The sequence below is a fragment of the Protopterus annectens genome, chromosome 14.part0 (genome assembly GCF_019279795.1).
Source record: "Protopterus annectens isolate FY-2018-M chromosome 14.part0, PAN1.0, whole genome shotgun sequence".
Lineage (NCBI taxonomy): Eukaryota > Metazoa > Chordata > Ceratodontiformes > Protopteridae > Protopterus > Protopterus annectens.
The window spans coordinates 436,697,110-436,714,724 of record NC_056748.1 but is presented as its reverse complement, the minus strand read 5'-3'; the positions used below and the strand labels follow the sequence as shown (position 1 = coordinate 436,714,724).

General features: G+C 42.9%; 1 protein-coding gene across 2 annotated transcripts in view; it reads right to left on the bottom strand.

Annotated features, from left to right (window-relative positions):
* The window catches only part of JAKMIP1 (janus kinase and microtubule interacting protein 1), a 2,220,219-nt gene that overhangs the window by 2,135,753 nt on the left and 66,851 nt on the right, over nucleotides 1-17,615 (bottom strand). For both annotated transcript variants that reach the window (XM_044056204.1, XM_044056206.1), the window contains exon 2: nucleotides 14,985-15,245. In XM_044056204.1, the coding sequence (XP_043912139.1) occupies nucleotides 14,985-15,113 (129 nt within the window). In that variant the 5' untranslated portion in view covers nucleotides 15,114-15,245. The remainder of the gene's footprint in view (nucleotides 1-14,984; nucleotides 15,246-17,615) is intronic.

Here is a 17,615-nt window from a genome sequence, read left to right as displayed (position 1 = left end):
TCCTCTTACACATATGCTTGCGAGGCACATCTCTGGTGGGGCTCTCCGGGGGGAACACGCAAACCACTTGTTCCTCAGGGGAAACCGCCTGGGGCTCCTCGAGCATGGACTGTTCCTCTGGTAAAATGATGAGATTTCTAGACAGAGCTGGGGAAGTCGGGGCAAAATCCGAGAAATAGTCAAGGGTCTCGATCCAGTGGAGAGAACCCTTTCTACTACATCGAACTCCGAGGGAGAACAAGCCTCTTGGGATACTATTAAGGAAGCCACTCTTCCAGGATCCAAAGCGGGAATCGGAGCCAGGCCAGAAGTGGACGGAGCTCCGAGGGAGGGAACTTGGCCTGACAATGCCGGAGCAGATGAAAAAAGTTCCGCTCCTTTGGATCCGACACCCAAGCTCCGGCTCCGAGAGCCACTTGAATCCGAACTGCTGCTGGCGTCGAGGAGACAGGTACCATTGGTGCCGACCCCCTGACTAAGGCCATCCTCAGATCTGAGTACTCCGATCCCGTTGGACAGATCAGAGAAGCAGAAATTGGTGTGAAAAAAGGAAGCGAGCTCCCCCCCTCCAGAGGGAGAGGGGGCTGGCAAGACCCCCATTTGGATCTGAGTACGAATGAACCTCCTCATCATTTTATCCATGTCAACTTCTGATAAGCTACACGTGGATCTTGACAAGGCCACGGACACCAACCTGGCGGGTTGAGGAACCAAGGCCCTAGATGAAGGACGTGTCTCCTCCAGATCCGGGGAAAACCTTGGAGATCTGAGCCGAAAGGGAGTCACAGATCCTAGGCTGACTTTTGGCGGGAGTAGAAGGAAGGTCCGGAGAACTCTTGCTTTTCTCTGCTTTGTGTTTGTCAGATTTGTGCTCTCTCTCCTTCTCTCTGCCCCTTCTGTGCTCCACTTCCACAGGCTTAAAAACAGGAGGTTGATTCCCAGTCTGGGAGGGAGGAGAAGCAAGGGCAAGAGAGGAAGGACAGGTGGCCACAGCAGCCACTATGACCGAAGCAGTGGACTAGGCAGCCACCTCACAAGTGGGTAGAAGACCTTTTAGGGCCAACTTAGCCTTCCTGTCCTTAATAGCACAAGGGTTAAAACCAGCACAAATAGTACAGTCAGTACTCAGATGGCCAATGCCCAAGCACATAACACAAAGATTGTGGCCATCTGCAGGAGACAATTTATGGCCACACCCAGTGCACCTTTTGAACACAGGCTTGGGATCAGCCATGTCACTACACAAGACAAAAAATCACACTAAGAGAAGGAAAAGGAGCAAAAAATACCTATTTCCCACTCAGACTCACTAACCACACACTTAAGGCACACAAAACACTGAGGGGGGAGGGGAATCAATACACTCTAACAAACTAACACTAAAACTACAGGAAAATTTCTAATACATGATGCACCAGCGAGGTGAGGAGGAGAGGGAACCTACACTAAACACCTAACATTTAAAAATTTTAAGAAAAAGCAGCTTAATAAGCAAATCACTAACTCGGAGCTCAGGAGATCATGATGCTTCAGCAAGCCGTGGCAAACAAGATCTGGTGGTTGGAAGGTAGTGGAGGTGTATTATGGGTAAGGGGAGGAGCTTGGAGCTCAGAGCAGATGCTAGTGAATTTGCCGGCTTGGATCCGATACGGATCTGGTACCCACAGGCTGAAAATCAAATGAAGTAAACTACTTCAGATCACCTTTTTTGTTAAATGTTTAGCTCCAGCTTTTGTGTTACATGCATACACTGTTTGGCAGGTTGAACTTTTATATAATTGTTTCTTGTCACTTAAGCCTATGTCACATCTTATAAAACTTTTTGTTTTACTGAAAGCCCTCAAACAAAAAAAACAAACAAACAAACCCCAATACCTCCCTACAACCTATTAATTTAATACTAACAAACAAAACTAGGGATGATTGATTTCTTGATGCACCAGCACAAAATGTATGTCTTTGCAAGTGTTAGTCTCAGCTGTGAATGATTTTATCAGTCAGTGTCAGTGAATGTCTGAAATTGCACCTCCTCCTTTTCCGTGCTTTCTCATTCACCAAGTGATCCTTGGACACAGCAATATGTCAAAACTGTTGCTCCATGACAGGATAGTGTCTATGTAGGTACCAGTATCAATAATACACTATTCATAAGTGGCACCTTTGTTAAATCTAGATGGAGTAAGAAAGTCTGTAGGCTAATTGCATCAAATTCTGTCAGAACAACTATATAAAGCCTCTTTGTGTAACTCTACCAGCTTGTTTCATTTGAACAATACTTGTACTGCCTTTTCCAATAATGTCACCACTGTTTTTCAAACACCTTTATTAGATTATCCTTTAAGGCATAAGCATACATAACATACATTAATAGAAAAGAAACCATATTGACATTTTTTCATGCATTATACATACATAAACTGTCATTCACTCCAACGTTACATAAATTGTTCAATTTCTGCATTCTCTTGAACCTTACTCCTACTCCTAGACATTATTCTGCATGTACTGTTACCACAAATTCCATTTATTTCCATGTAATTTGTTCCTTCCATTTTTTTAAAGATCCCACTTCCAGCTCTTGTATCTCTTTAACAATATACAGCTCAGCTACTTCAGTTACAGTTCAGTTATATAATGATTTTCATTTTCTAGTAATTGCTTTTTTGGCAGCCAATAGTATTGAAATCAATAAGACCTTACTATGTCTAAGTAATTTAGATCCTGTGCCCCAGCTCAAAACAGATAACTTCATTAGTTAGAGGCATTTGTTCCTACTTAGTAGGAAGTTTTAAAATCTGCCACCTCATTCTAGAGAATGGTCCTAGCAAACCTGTCTAAGACCAGGAGAAGGAATGTAGTTTATAGTGTTTTATAAAAGTATGCACAGAGGACCAAGCTGCTGCTTCTAGAATACTTCTAGAATTTAACCCTTTCCAAAACAAAAAACAAACAAAAAAAAAAAAAAGAAGAAACCAAGGCTCTGCTAGACTGAGCCTTGACTCTGCCTAGAATAGTTTTGTTGCTGTCGGAGTAACAAAATATAACAGCCTGAGACAATCATCTGGAAACAGTTTGTTTTGACACTGGTTGTCCATTTTTCTTACCTTCACAAGAAACGAATAACTGATCAGAGAGGGATAGTTTGGCCTAAAATAAACTTGGATATGATGTTATACATAAAAGAAGGATTAGTACTCAAACAAGCCCTATCTTTGTGGCAAATTATATAAGGATGACCCACCATAACTCCGATACTCTCCTTGCAGAGGTCAGAGCAATGGGCAAAACTGTTTTCCAGGTCAATAACCTCAATTCAGCCTGATAAGCTGGTTCAAATGAAGGAAGTGTTAGTTTCTCTAACACAAAATTACCATCCCAAGGATGAGTCACTGGTTTTCTAGGAGCCTTCTTATGCAGAGCTCCTTTCAAAAACATTTTCACCTCAGAATGCATTGAAAGAAAAGGATCCTTTGGCAGACATCTTAAAATGACTGATAAATGAATCCTGACTGAGGAGTAAGACTGTCCAGAGGGTAGTAACACACAAATAATGTAAAACCCGAGAAACACTATCTCTAAATGGGTGATTGTTCTTTTGTTGGCACCAACTAGAAAACTTTTTTTTCTGTTTGCTAATATATGATTTTAGTAGTAGGCTTTCTTGCCTGCATTAATACCTGCTGCACATCCTCAGTAAACAGGTGCTTAAAAGGTATAATCCAAACTGTCAGTTGCAGATGTTTGTAGTGAAAATCAAAGTTGCAGATGTATACACTTCTCCCCATACCTATCAATAATTTTCCCATCCTTATCAGAAAGAGTAGGACTGGAATTGGCTAGGTGCTCAGCAGCAGTGGGATTAGCTACAGCTATAGCTTCTGAGTCAGGTTTGGGAATAGTGCATAACATTTAAAAGACTGAGGAACTTTATACATTCTATTTGCCTTTTTAGGGATGGGTGGCTGACTATCAGGAAAACTGAAGGCAATTAAACACATCCTCTAAAGCAGACAGAAGAGGAGAAAAGGATGTAGGATATGTAAAATCCTTCTGTAACAACTCGTAGTACTTTCTGAGGGACTGAGAAACCGCAATGTTCTTCCACTGAAAACAATGGCACATTCTAGCAACAGTCTCAGAGAAAGAGAAACCCCCACAGGGATAATAAGAAACTGAGTTCTCCTCTGAGTCTGAATCAGAATCCAGAGGAAAAAAACTACATCTGTCCCTGCATCTTCTTGTTAAGATTCAGAATCTTGAATCTCTTCAGGAAAAGAGATATCCCTCTTTCTTTTCCCAGAAACTATTTTACAAGAAGGATCAACAGTGTGAATTAAACCCTAAGTAACTTACTCCTATCCAAAGAAATCTGAGGAAAGAGTAGATACGTGCTTGGTTTTCTGTTTCTTTTTGACAGGGAAATGGAGCCAACTATTTTACTAATGACAGCTGTTTGCTCAGGGATGAGTATAATAGTCTGACACAACAGGGAAACTTTCCCTGTTCCTTCTTCCAGGACAGACATGAGTGGTTCTCCCTTGCCCGCTGAGGGGGATCCCTACAGCCACACAGCATTTGCCTATCCCTTGGTCCATAGTGGCTGTAGGTGCTACACCAGAGGGATCAAGAGTAAAAGCTGAGTGGTATGAGATACAACAAATGGCCACAGCAGAATCACCCACCTGCAGCAGAGGCAACTTGCTAGCCTGCTATGGAGGCAAAGGCTGTTTCCTTAATTTTTTCTTTTTGTAGCTGGAAGAAGAATCAATGGTGGAATAGTAGTCTGTTCCATGGTCAAGCCAAAAATGGTGCTTCTTTCCCAGGAAGACAAGCAATAAATCATGGTAAACACAACCCGTTTACAAGAGTTACTTTTTGACAGAAAAACACAGTAAAAAGCACTTTAAAACACCACGCCAGCCTCACAAAAGTAACATAAATGCAAGTTCACCACAGACATTATGTTTTCAGTTACTTTAAACCACTTTTAAACTGATAGCAAAATGAGCGCTCTGTTTAAAAGTACAATACAGTCTTGTGACAGTCCGTTAAAACACAACACTCCTAGCTTTGAAATAACTTACTTGAAGAGGATAAAACAGAAACAGAAATAAGAAAACGGAAGTTTTCTTTTTTTTCTTTTTACCCAAAAGAAACTTATCTGCCCAGCAAAGGAATGGAACAAGCTGACCATCAATCTTTGAAAGCCACAGAGGAGCATATTCTTTGGTGGCAGTAAAACTCTGCAGGGCTTCAATCCCAAACATGTCTTTTAGTCAGCTCAGCTCAAGCTGCCTGATGGTTTGGGCATGTGGAAGGTGCTCTGAAGCTTTGGAAGCTTGCCGGCTGTTATTTCCTTGGCAGGGTATAAGCCATATAGCTAAGGCTTCTGCAGCTATGATCAATATGATGAACATCATCCCTATTTCCAATGAACAAAAAGAGTGTGTAAGAGAATAAACACCTGTAATGCCTTTCTGCATCATTGCCAGGTAGCCCTATTCAGGTCCTGACAGAAGTAAATACAATATCTCATTACATGTGGGTTTTCCTAATAATAAAGTCATTTGGTATGTCCATCAGTGGTTGAAATTACATAATCAAAGGCATACATTTAGAGAATAAGGGAAATTGTGACAATGATGTCATGAGCTGGTGAATAATGGACCTAAGTCACACACAGAAAATGGGAATGAAACAAGATTCCTAAAAGTAGAATTTTTTTTCAATAACTCATAATGAATGCTGGTGAAAGTAAACAAGAGAAAATAAAAACAATTACTGATCAATCTCAGTATGACTCCACCAACAAAACACTCCCATTTTCTTGAAAAGGGCAGTCAGATGCCATTTCTCCTCATTTAATTTGAGCAAGGCAAAGAAAAACTGGAAAGCAGGATGCATGATACATGATGGTAAGGGTGAGTTTGTATGGTATCCTGGAAAAGTTTTATTTGGTAAGCAGTTCTAACGTCTGCAACTTATGTCCTAAATGTTATGGAAGATAGACCTCTTTTTATCAAATCAGTAGACACCAAGTGCCATCTGTCTACAACAACAAAGTATATTATTAACACAAAAAGGCATTTGCTTGTTTTACATCTTAGTGATAGCCTCTGCCACCCGTCATCATTACTAGGAACAAACTGTTGATAGATTCAGATGGACTCTAAATTGCTGGCAATAAGGAATTCAGATGTGTATTGTGCCAGCTTTTACTGTTGCATTGAAGATGTTGTGAGATGCAGGCACAAAAGGAAGTGCCCCTGATCACTCACCATCTGGAAAAAATAAGTATAACTCACACCTCTAAAGATTTACTCTGCTTATAAAGTGATGTTTTGTACTTTTTCATATTTCACATTTTATTTTGTTTTAGCAATGAGAATATATACTTTTTGTAATATTTTGATTAAAAAAAGGCAAATTCACCTCTACAGAAGAAATACAGACTGGGATTCAGAAAGGCTACCACAAAAGGTAAGCCTTTTTTACCACTGGCCAACTTCCGATTCAGCAAGAGCCCTACAGTGCTTTACCTCAAACGGGTGTAGCACCATGTTGGGCTGTCTCTATGGCCTACTGAAATGCAAATGAGGCATTCTAAGGGAAAGGTCTATGCCAATTTTTATTGTGCTTCCACCCAGAAATGCTTGCAGTAAGACACTTATGCAGCCAAGTTATTCAGATATCTTCTTAACTGCATTGTTAGTTTGGACTGCTGAACTAATTAACTTGGCCAAAGGTTTGTGTTCACCCATTACTTTTAATGGATGAAATCTCATTACAGGTAAATGCTAAGGAGTTTAATGAATACATAGTGGTGGTGTGAGTTTGTTTTTGTGTCTTCCCAGGCTAGCACAGTGGGGGTGGGAGTAAATCAAGGGATAGGTAGGGTAGGTGAGTGTGTTTGTGTGTGTGTGTGTGTGTGTGTGTGTGTGTGTGTGTGTGTGTGTGTGTGTGTGGCAGCCCCTATGGATATTTTTTTTTATGCCCTAACAGTTTTTGCAAAAAAAAAAAAAAGAACAAGTTTGCAGCACTAAGAAAGATGGGGGATGGGAGGGAGGCACTAGACATCAATTATATTTTTTAAATAGCACCCTAACCTCACTTACAAATTTAATAGAACATATCATAGGGGAACACAGGACACCAGGGATATTCTTTATATAGTACCGTGTGTGTGTGTGTGTGTGTGTGTGCGTGTGTGTGTGTGTGTGTGTGTGTGTTTAAATGTTTATGTCTATGAGAGAGACTGAATATTGGGGGGGGGTGCCTGTATCGACACATGCACAGGCTGCCAGTAGGGATTACATTAGGAAAGTGTAGATTAGCACTAGAGGTAACTATACATGATTGAGAGTTGTGTAAATTAGCTAATAATGAGGTATTTCCTCACTATGGCTAATATGTCTCTGAATTGCATTTTCCGTGATCACAAACACAGCCCCTTTTGGCCACTGATGTCATCTATTTATATCAGCTGTTATTAACTTTATATCAAATTAGCTGAAAGCTCAAACATTACAAACAATCACCAGAATGAATATAGCCAACTACTGATATTTTTATTACTTCTGTCTCAGCTGTTAGTCATAATCATTTTAAAAGACTTTCATGTGAGAAAACACCCTGACAAAAATGCAAAATGATTTTATACAATAACTTGGAATATACTTTTAATGATTAAAAAAAAAAACATTCCTATCTGGATTTTAGTTATGTTAGTTGTCTTCATCTCACCTTCTTTCTTGCTGGTTGGGATCGGAGCCGAACCTCGGCTCCGACTCGGCCATATTCTATAGCTCGAGAGCTGTTTACTGGCTTGAGGCTACCCCTTATCCCATGATACCTACCGCTAGCTACCCAGATCTCGTTTGAAATAGCTAACCCTAGCCATAGCTAGAGAATGAACCTCTCCAAACAAAATGTTGAGCACATCTGTCATGCTCTCTAAGTCAGTAGAGGAAACAACCAGAGAACACTCAGCCAGTGAAACCTGAACTCCTCTTGGTCCAATAGGACAGGAGGATGGAGGGTGGGACGCAAGAAAGAAGGCGAGATGAAGACAACTAACATGGAACGTTATGGTAGGTACATAACTTCTTTATGTTAAGTTGTCTATCTCACCTTCGTTCTTGCTGGTTGGGACAGCATCCCTAGCACATATAATCCTGGGCGGCTCATTGGAACAGACTTTTTAGAACAGTGGAACCAAAGTTAGCTCTGCTCCTGGAGACCGTATCTAGCTTGTAATGAGAAATAAAGGTATCAGGGTTTGCCCACGTAGCAGCTGCACAGATAAGAGTCCATAGGCAACCTAGATTGGAAGGCTACAGAGGTGGCCAAAGCCCTTGTAAAATGACCTTTTGGTTTGATAGATAACTCTTTGTTTCTCAGTTGATGGATGAAGGTAATAATGTGAGACAACCACCTGGATAAGGTCACTTTGGAAACTGGGAGATCTTGTTTGCCCAGAGCATAGGAAAGGAATAGTTGATCCGACTTTCTTATATCCTTCATCCTATGCAGGTACAAACGCAGCTGTCTATGAACATCTGATTGATGTAATTTGTATTCTGCCTTGTTGGTGTGGTTGGGAAAAAACACAGGTAGGTCTATAGAATGGTTTAAATTATTTTCTGAGCAGCTTTCAGAAGGAAAGAGGGATTAGTCCTCAGAGCAACCCTGTCCTTATGAAAAACTAAGTCTGGAGGACGGACACATAGTGCCTGAAGTTCAGAGACGCGTCTGGCTGAAGTAACAGCTACCAGAAAGAAAGTTTTCCAAGATAGAAACTTAATGGAGCAGGACGCTGCAGGTACAAAAGGGGGAAAAATTAAGGAGGTTAGTACCAAATTTAGGTCCCAAGGAGGAGGGGGAATCTCTCAATGGGGGTCTAAGTAGTCCCTCTTAGAAAAGCTTTACATAGCTTATGAGACATGATGTTTGCATTGGACAACCCAACATGAAAGTTTGAAATGGCAGCTAATTGAACCCTGATTGTAGCAGAAGCGGACCCAGAATGAAAAAGTTATGCTAGGAACTCCAAGATTTCGTGGACTGGGGCTGAAAAGGGATCTACGTTCCTAGCCTCTGTCCTTCTAGTGGCGGACTTGTGCAAGGAGATAATAATTTCACGTACGGCCAGGGAAATGCTGGGAAGCCTGGCTAAGGTTGGAAGTGGAGCAACCAAGCTGTGAGCTGCAGTGTTTGGAGGGATTGATGCAACCCGCTTGATTGATGAATCAGTAGGTCTGGAATCGGATCCAGAGTCCAGGGCTGATCGAGAAGGTAATGGTGCAGGAACGGAAACCATATCTGTCGAGGCCAGTAGGGGGCAATGAGGATCATTTTGCAACCCAAAGATATTGCTTTCTGTATGAGTATAAGTATCAGGGGAAACGGAGGGAAGGCATAAAGAAGTTCCTGAGGCCAATCGTGGACTAGAGCATCTATGGGTGTGTGACCTGGAAGCGGAAGAAGGGAGAAGTAGTTGCTGCATTTGCTGTTGACGGGTGTGGCAAAAAGATCGCAGCAAGGCTGTCCCTATTTGCGGAAGATCAGATCCGCAACTACCTGATTCAGAGACCACTCGTGAGGCATGAGAATAGCTCTGCTGAGCCTGTCCGCTATGACGTTGGACCTCCCAGGGATGTGCGTCGCAATCAGAAATCGTTGGGAGGAAATCGCCCACTGCCAGAGTCTGAGTGCTTCTTGACATAGGGGGTAGGTCCTGGTTCCGTGCTGCTTGTTGATGTACCACACCACTGACATGTTGTCCGTTTGAATTGCAATGGTCCCAGAAGGGAGAGAGTCCTGAAGATCTTGCAACACTAGGAGCACGGCTCTCATTTCTAGGACGTTTACATGCAGATGGTACTCGTGAGGCTGCCAAGTGCCTTGGACTGTCCTGCCCTGATAATGCCCCCCCAACCCCACCCTATCAGGGAGGCATCTGCAGTAACTGTGGCAACCGGAGGGGGCTGAATGAAGGGCCTGCCCTGAGTCACTAATGGGAGACCATCCACCAGGAAAGGTGCCTTTTGCATGCTTTTGTAATCATGATCATGTGAGACAAGGGCAGCTGTTGGAAAGACCACTGTGTGAACAGAAGCCACTGAAGGATCCTCATGTGAAAGCGGGTCAGTGGGATTAGAAGAATTGCCGCTGCCATGGAACCCAGAGTTTGAAGGATGAAACTGACTTGGATCCTTTTGCTCTGTATTAGAATTTGTACTTGCTGCTGAATTAAAGATACCCTGTCTGGCGGAAGCCTTGCGGACATGTTCCTTGTATCTAGGTCTGCTCCTATATAGGTGATAGATTGACAGGGCAACAAGGTAGATTTTTCAAAGTTTATTGTGATGCCTAGCTGGGAGAAGATTGTGATTGTGTAGTCCCTGGCTTGCAGAAGTTGATGCCTGGTAGTAGCAGTGAGGAGCCAGTCGTCTAGATATGGAAACACCTGGAATCCTTGCCATCTCAGGTGAGCTGTGACCACTGCCATACATTTGGTGAACACCCTGGGGGCTGTGGTGAGACCAAAGGGCAGAGCTCTGAACTGATAATGACTGGCTCCCAGCCCGAAGCAAAGGAATCTCCTGGAGCGCCTGTCCATTTTGATGTGATAGTACACATCCTGAAGATCTATGGAGCACATCCAACTGTCCTGACCCAGAAAGGGTAGAATGGAATGTAGCATGACCATCCGAAACTTTGTTCTTTGAACAGACTTATTTAGTCTGCTGAAACCCAGAATCGGTCTCCAGTCCCCTGTCTTTTTTGGTACCCAAAAGAACCTTGAGTAAGTTCTGGATCTGTGTTGGTCTGCCGGGACTTCCTGGATGACTCTTTTCTAGCAGTTTTGAAACTTCTATGACTGCTTGGTCCCTCAGATTGGGTGGAACATCTGGAAGGGATTTGCTTGACAGTAAGTGGGGTTGAGAGAAGGGAATTTTGTTACCTCTGGATATGATTGACTGTACCCATTTGTCTTGCGTTAAATTTTGCCAGGCTTTTGGGTACAGTGAAAGTCTTCCCCCGACTGCCTCCAGAGGCAGGCAGCCGGGCAACCCTTCAGGGATGCTGGAAGGGCTTCTCAGAGAAGGATTCTCTGCTGCCCTGGTTCTGTGGACCCCCCCTGCCACGAGGGTGGCGTCTGTTGTTGTTTCCTCCTCTGCCCCTGGACGAAAAATCGCTACGTGTGTCAGGCAAGGCTCCCTGGGATTTAAGGAACCACATTTTACCACTCTTCTGACCCTTGCGGTATGGTCTGGAAGGAGTGGAAAAACAGACTCCCATGGCAGAGAGAGTCTTGCCTTCTTGCTCACACCTAGTCAAGGTGTCTTTCACCTGTGGTCCAAAAAGAAAGGAACCATCAAAGGGGGTGTTGGTGAATGATGCTCTAAAAGGTTCGGCAAAATTACACAGCCGCATCCATGAGTGTCTCCTAAGGGCCACGCCTGTACCTCCGGCTCTACTCGCACCATTGGCTGCATAGGGAATGAGCCTCATGGAGGAGTTGACTACAGAATTAAGGGTCGCCAGCTGGGAAGCCACTTTAGCTTGAGCCCCTTCAGCTGATGGATCTTGAAGGATATCTCCAAGCTCTTTAAGGAGATCCCTCTGAAGCCGTGTAAAATGGCATAAGTAATTCAGTGACCTCATAGAAAAGGTCGCTGAAGCAAACATTTGCTTCCCGTATCTATCCATAGTCCTAGACTCCTTGTTAGGAGGATGGACAGACGAAGAAGTTTCCGCTAACTCTTTTTTAGTGGCTGCTGCTACCACCATGGCATCCACAGGAACACCTTTGGTAAGGAACTGCTTATCAAGGGGTGCAGTGATAAACTTGCTGGGTCTCCTCGGGGTTGGTTCCACTGTATCCGGGGCTGACCAAGCCTTTCGAGCCACCACTGACATGAGTGGATCGAAAGGTGGAGAAACCCAGGAGGTGGAAGATCGGGAACCGAATGCATCCAGGAATACAGACTCATCCTCGGTAGGGGCTAGGGGATTCCAGTTGCCCCTCTGCTTAAGCATTTCTAGGATGTCCGAGAAGGAAACATCTTCAGAGGGGGATCTCGGGGACCCTTCCGATTCATCTAAGTCTGTATCAGAGGTGACCGACTCAGGGGAGTCAATGTGCTTCCTCTTGCACTTCTTCTTTTGAGAGGGCTCCTCTGAATGATCAGGGGAGGCCTCGGAAGAAGAGGAAACACCCGATGGGGTGCCCTGGAGTGCCGGTTCCCCACGCTTGGGGTCTGGAGGAGGAGGAGAGGTTGGCTCAAGCACTACAGGAGACGGAGACGGTGGGGTCGATCGTGGAGCTGACTCAGAGGCCAGCACATTCCTCATGACATCGAAGGCATCCCTGCCACGATGCAGAGAAGACTCCGGTTCTGAGGAAATTGGAATCCTTCTCCGCACCAAGGGAGATGGCTCTGAGGCCGATGTAGGAGCGGAGCTCACCTGCTCGGAAGTTCTGAAAGGGAGAACGGGGTCGGACAAGGGTCCGATGCCACTTGCCCCCTCGGAACCGATGAGGGAGCCTCGGTGCCCAGATCCCTCGACGGACAGCACCATCGAGGGAATCGGAGCTGACGACGGAACCGAAGGAGAAATAGTTATCGGAGCCAACGGTTCCATGACTCGAACCCCAACAAACTCTGGCTCCGAGCTCAAGGGAGTTGGAGGAGGAACATCGATAGAAGTGGATGGAGCCGACACCTGTTGAGGAGGGCTGGACAAGATCTTGGCAAGTGCCTGCGACTTCAGCAATCTACTGACCACTCTCTCCACGTTGTGATCCGAGAGCCTAGAGGACCGAGAGGAGTGGGAAGATCTGTGACTGCGCTCACTCTGAAGCAGGGGAGACCGAGGAGCCAAATGTATGGATTCCAGAGAAGGGGACCTCAGCCTCTTGTGGCTCCGCGATGGCTCCGAAGATTCTGATGGAGCCGAAGGGGAGATAGTCCCATCGGTTCCGGACGGAACCGAAGTAGCAGGTAAAGTTTGAACCAATGACGGATCTGAGCTTGGAGCCGACGATTTGGTCAGTTTTGGGGATTTCACAGGCTGAGCCTTAGTTGGTGAATCCTGGGGCTTTAAAAGACCTCTAAGAATAAGCTTATTCTTACACTTCTGCAGAACTCTTGAACTAAATGCATGGCATATAGAACAAAAGTCCTGCATGTACACTGCGCCTAAGCAATAGACGCAAGAAGTGTGTCCATCTGTCAGAGACATTTTCTGACAGCATGAGTCACACTTCTTGAATCCAGACACCTTGGATTCTTTAGACATCCTGTATCCAACAAAATACCTCAAGAGATACTACACTGATCTTAGCCAAATGGCCGATAAGCGAAAACAAAATACCACAACACCAATATCAACAAAAAGAAAAACACAGTATACTACAGCTAAAGCTAAAGATTTTTTTTTTTTTTTTAAACTAGGAAGCCTCTAACTTAAACGGCTACCTAAAAGGAAGATAGAAGGAAAGCCTCTAACTTAAACGGCTAACCTGACTAGAAGAGAGGGAGGAGGAGAACTCTCTAAATTAAACTAGTTCTAAAGGGGAGGAAAGGAACTACTGCAACACACTAAACTAATGACAATAGATTAAGACTAAAAGTTAACTATAACTCTTAAGAAAGAAACTTTTTTTTTTTTTTTTTTAGAAAAAAAATTCTATAATAAACTAATACAAGCCTGAGCCAGTAAAACGACACCTCGCAGCTGAAGCAGCAAGCGAAATCTGGGTAGCTACCGCTAGGTACCATGGGATAAGGGGTAGCCTTGAGCCAGTAAACAGCTCTCGAGCTATAGAAGATGGCCGAGTCGGAGCCGAGGATCAGCTCTGATCCCAACCACCAAGATCGAAGGCAAGATAGACAACTTAACATCATATGTTATTAAAAATGTCCAAATGCCCTCATCAAGGTGATTTTACAAGAGGGATGTGAAATGAGACATTTGACTGAAATACATTTTATCAGTTATACAGTTCAAGGCTCGGGGTCCTACAGCTAGTTTGTAAATTAGTTATGTCAAAATGCTGAAAACTCCAGGCTTCTACCCTCTTCACTCCTCCTTTAACACAGTCAGCTTCAGAGTCACAGCACCTCAGATCTAAGGGAACACCCCCTTTGATGTGACCATCAGAAGAAAAGCTTAATTTGACCAAATTGAATGAAAACCACAGCCCTTACAGGCACCACTTTATACATGCAGCTGTGACCACTGGGATACCGAGAACCCCAAGTGCCAACTATTTATTTGTTCAGGAAAACAGGTATGTGCACAAGGAAAACTGGGGTACCATTCTTGTGCTTTATATGGAGTCTTGATTTCAGCTCAGACAACATAGGCTAGAAATGCACCTTTGGTTTTATTTTTGCATTTCTGGAGATGATATGATTGCATTTAGGGAATGAACTGGTTTTCTTTTCTTTTGTGGTCACAGGAACTGCAGTCACAGCATTTTAATCATTAGAAGGCCTAGCATTGCCAACTCTTATCAATGATGGACACAGCAAAGTTAGCAATTTAAATTAAAAACTAATCCTGGCTCAAAGACTTGCTTGTAAAAACAAAACTCCGGAGTCTGAGGAAGTATAGGCATTGAACTGTACAAAAGCGCTAACTTAATTAAACTGCTGGGAGTTTGGTGAGCCAAGTGTCCTTTGTCTTGTTTTTGTTTTTCTAGTTGTCTGTTCCCAGTATTTGTTTTTTTCTCAGTCAAAGACTTGCTTGTGTTAGAGAAGATTTTTGTTTTAAATTTGTTGTTTTTGTGTAAAATATGCTAATTACTTGTGACTGCAGTCAGTATGATTTTAAGTGTGGGTCAAAGCCATTTTCAAAGCCCATAGTTAATCATAACAGTATATATATATGTAGCAAATGTAATTAATGGATATTTCCATTTTGAAAAACTGCAGAATGTCTATGTCTTAAGATGTGATAATCACACATACCTTAGATTTCTCTTGTTGTAGTTCTATCTGGATGTTTGTCAGCTTCATCCTTAGTTCTTCATTTGCAGCCTGTAAAGCTTCCATATCTGTTTCACGCTTTTCAACCTTTCCACGACTCCTCTTTGACATTGCCTTTAGCAATCTTAATTTCACACTGAAAAGCAATCTGAGGCAGCCTGCTTTCTGTACATCAGCAAATCCACCTGTTTCATCAAAATACTACTCTCACAAGCCCCAGCCATCATCATCTTCTTTTAAGTCCTGGAAAACAAAAGAAACATAAAAATATACTAATTTACAGTCTACTACATATCTGTCGTCTGAAATATGTTAATGAGAAAACAAGTATTTATTTCTAAGTGACAATGTCCGACTCACGGAAGATGCTCTACTTTAAAAAGTAATGGAAGCTCAAACTGCCTGTAAATAAACACTGCCCTCTCAAAAGGTGAATTTTATTGTCAGTGTGGTTTTGTATTTTTTAAAATAAATACCATCAAAGCTAATAAAACAGTGACTCACCACCTTACTAAAAAATACAACCCACAACCAGAAAGCAATATCTGACAATAAAGAAGCTGAGGGGAAGAAGACTGGCACAATTTAAGATATTAGAATACTTACTGGCAGGGAATTAAATGCATTATATACGTCTCATAGTTCTACAGCAGCTGAAAACTACTACCAGAGGTACAGTGAGATTTCCTTAAGGGGGGCAAAGACTATGTTAAAAAAACTACGGCCTTTAGCTATGACATTAGCAGCAAGGAACCGAAAGAAGACTGAGACTTTTAGGCAACAATGGTTTGGACTGTTACATAACATAAATGTGTATTACAGAATAAGCAATGAACAGTTATATTAAAATACTGCATCCAAGATTCTGGACTTAAAAGAATGAGGCACAGTAAAACACAGGTCAGAAAATGTACAGCTTCATCTGCCTTCAGTAACACAGTATTTCAAAATTGATCTCTGTTTACTTGTGAGCACATATTACAATTTAACTAAAGAAATACCTTATCTACAGGTGCTTAACATATTAACAGCAATTATCTTTCAGTGATACACTGTATAGCTGAATGTCTGAACTATGTTCTGGAGAGATGCAAGAACTGTTAACAGTATATCCTCCCATCCTTAGCAAGCTCTTCCTTTGTTTTAACTTATTTCACTCATATATCCATGACAGCCTAATTTAGGGAGACTGATTCATTTTCTGTACAGTACTAGCACTTTCCATCAGCTCCTCAGCTTCACACATGGAAAAAATAATGCAGTGCAGATAAAATTTACTTAGGGTTAAGTGACAGGTGAGTCACTCTCATGACATTTCAGTGCATCACTGCCCTTATGAATGGCAAAGTTGTGCAGTGGTAAAAAACTGCTGCAGCAGAACTTTTATATCTTCAAGTTAATTCTAGGTTGACAGGTTCTGTGAAACGTTCACTCCTCTGTTCCTGCCACACGTACCCCATGACATTCCTGCCACCTCACCCCTATCTTGTATCTCTAAAGAACAGGTCATTAACGCCCTCTCTAAGGTCAGGAACACGGCATCTATGGGACCTGATAACATCCCAAGATGTGTCCTACATGGGCTCGAACAAGAATTAACAACACCATCGGGTACTCTCTTCAATCATAGTCAAAGCATTGGCTTTGTCCCAACTGAATGGAAAAGTGACACAGTTATTCCCTTGCACAAAGGTGGTGCTTCCACTCACCCTGGGAGCTATAGACCTATCAGCCTTACTAGCCTGCAAGGCCATGAAGTGAATCATCATTGACTTATCAACAAAGATAAAGGTAGTCTCCAAAAACTTGACCATACTCAGTTTGATTTTGTCAAAGAGAGATCATGCCTGTTAAACCTGGTGGACTTCTTCGATACAGTCACCAAGGCCCTGGACAAGGGGAAATCTGTGCATACAGTCTACCTAGACTTAGTCAAGCATTTAACACTATTCCCCACTCAGGCATCATTGACAAACTCACCCATCTAGGTATTAACACTTATATTGTTAGATGGGTCGCTAACTGGCTCACTGATAGAACCCATATAATCAAAATAGGGGAATCCACCTCCAACAGCAGACCTGTAACCAGTGGTGTTCCACAGGGATCTGTACTGGGACCTCTACTGTTCAAGTACTAGCAAAAACTAAAAGTCTGTGGCTGACAAAGTGAGCTAATGACTACAAACTGGGAGCAGTCATAGAATCTCCAAATTATGTCAACATCTTACAAGAGGGTCTTACACAAACAGATGATTGATGCCAAAGTCATGGTCTTAAACTCAATGCAAAAAATGTATTATCATCTGTTTCGATAAGGGTGATGTTCCTGCTAACTACCACATCAATAGCAACATCTTAAGTGTGCACTCAGTGTTGAGACACCTGGGCACACAGGTTAACAGCAACCTCACCTTTGACCACCACGTCTCCACAGTGGTATGAAGGGTATTCTATATTGTTCATCTCATAAGTAAGGGCACTGCCTCCAGAAAAAAAAAGAAGTCATAACCTCCTTGTACTCTTCCCTCATTAGGCCAATAATTGAGCACAACACCCCTTTTGATATGTACCTTTCCAAGCACCTACAGCAACTGGAGAGACCACAAAGGTT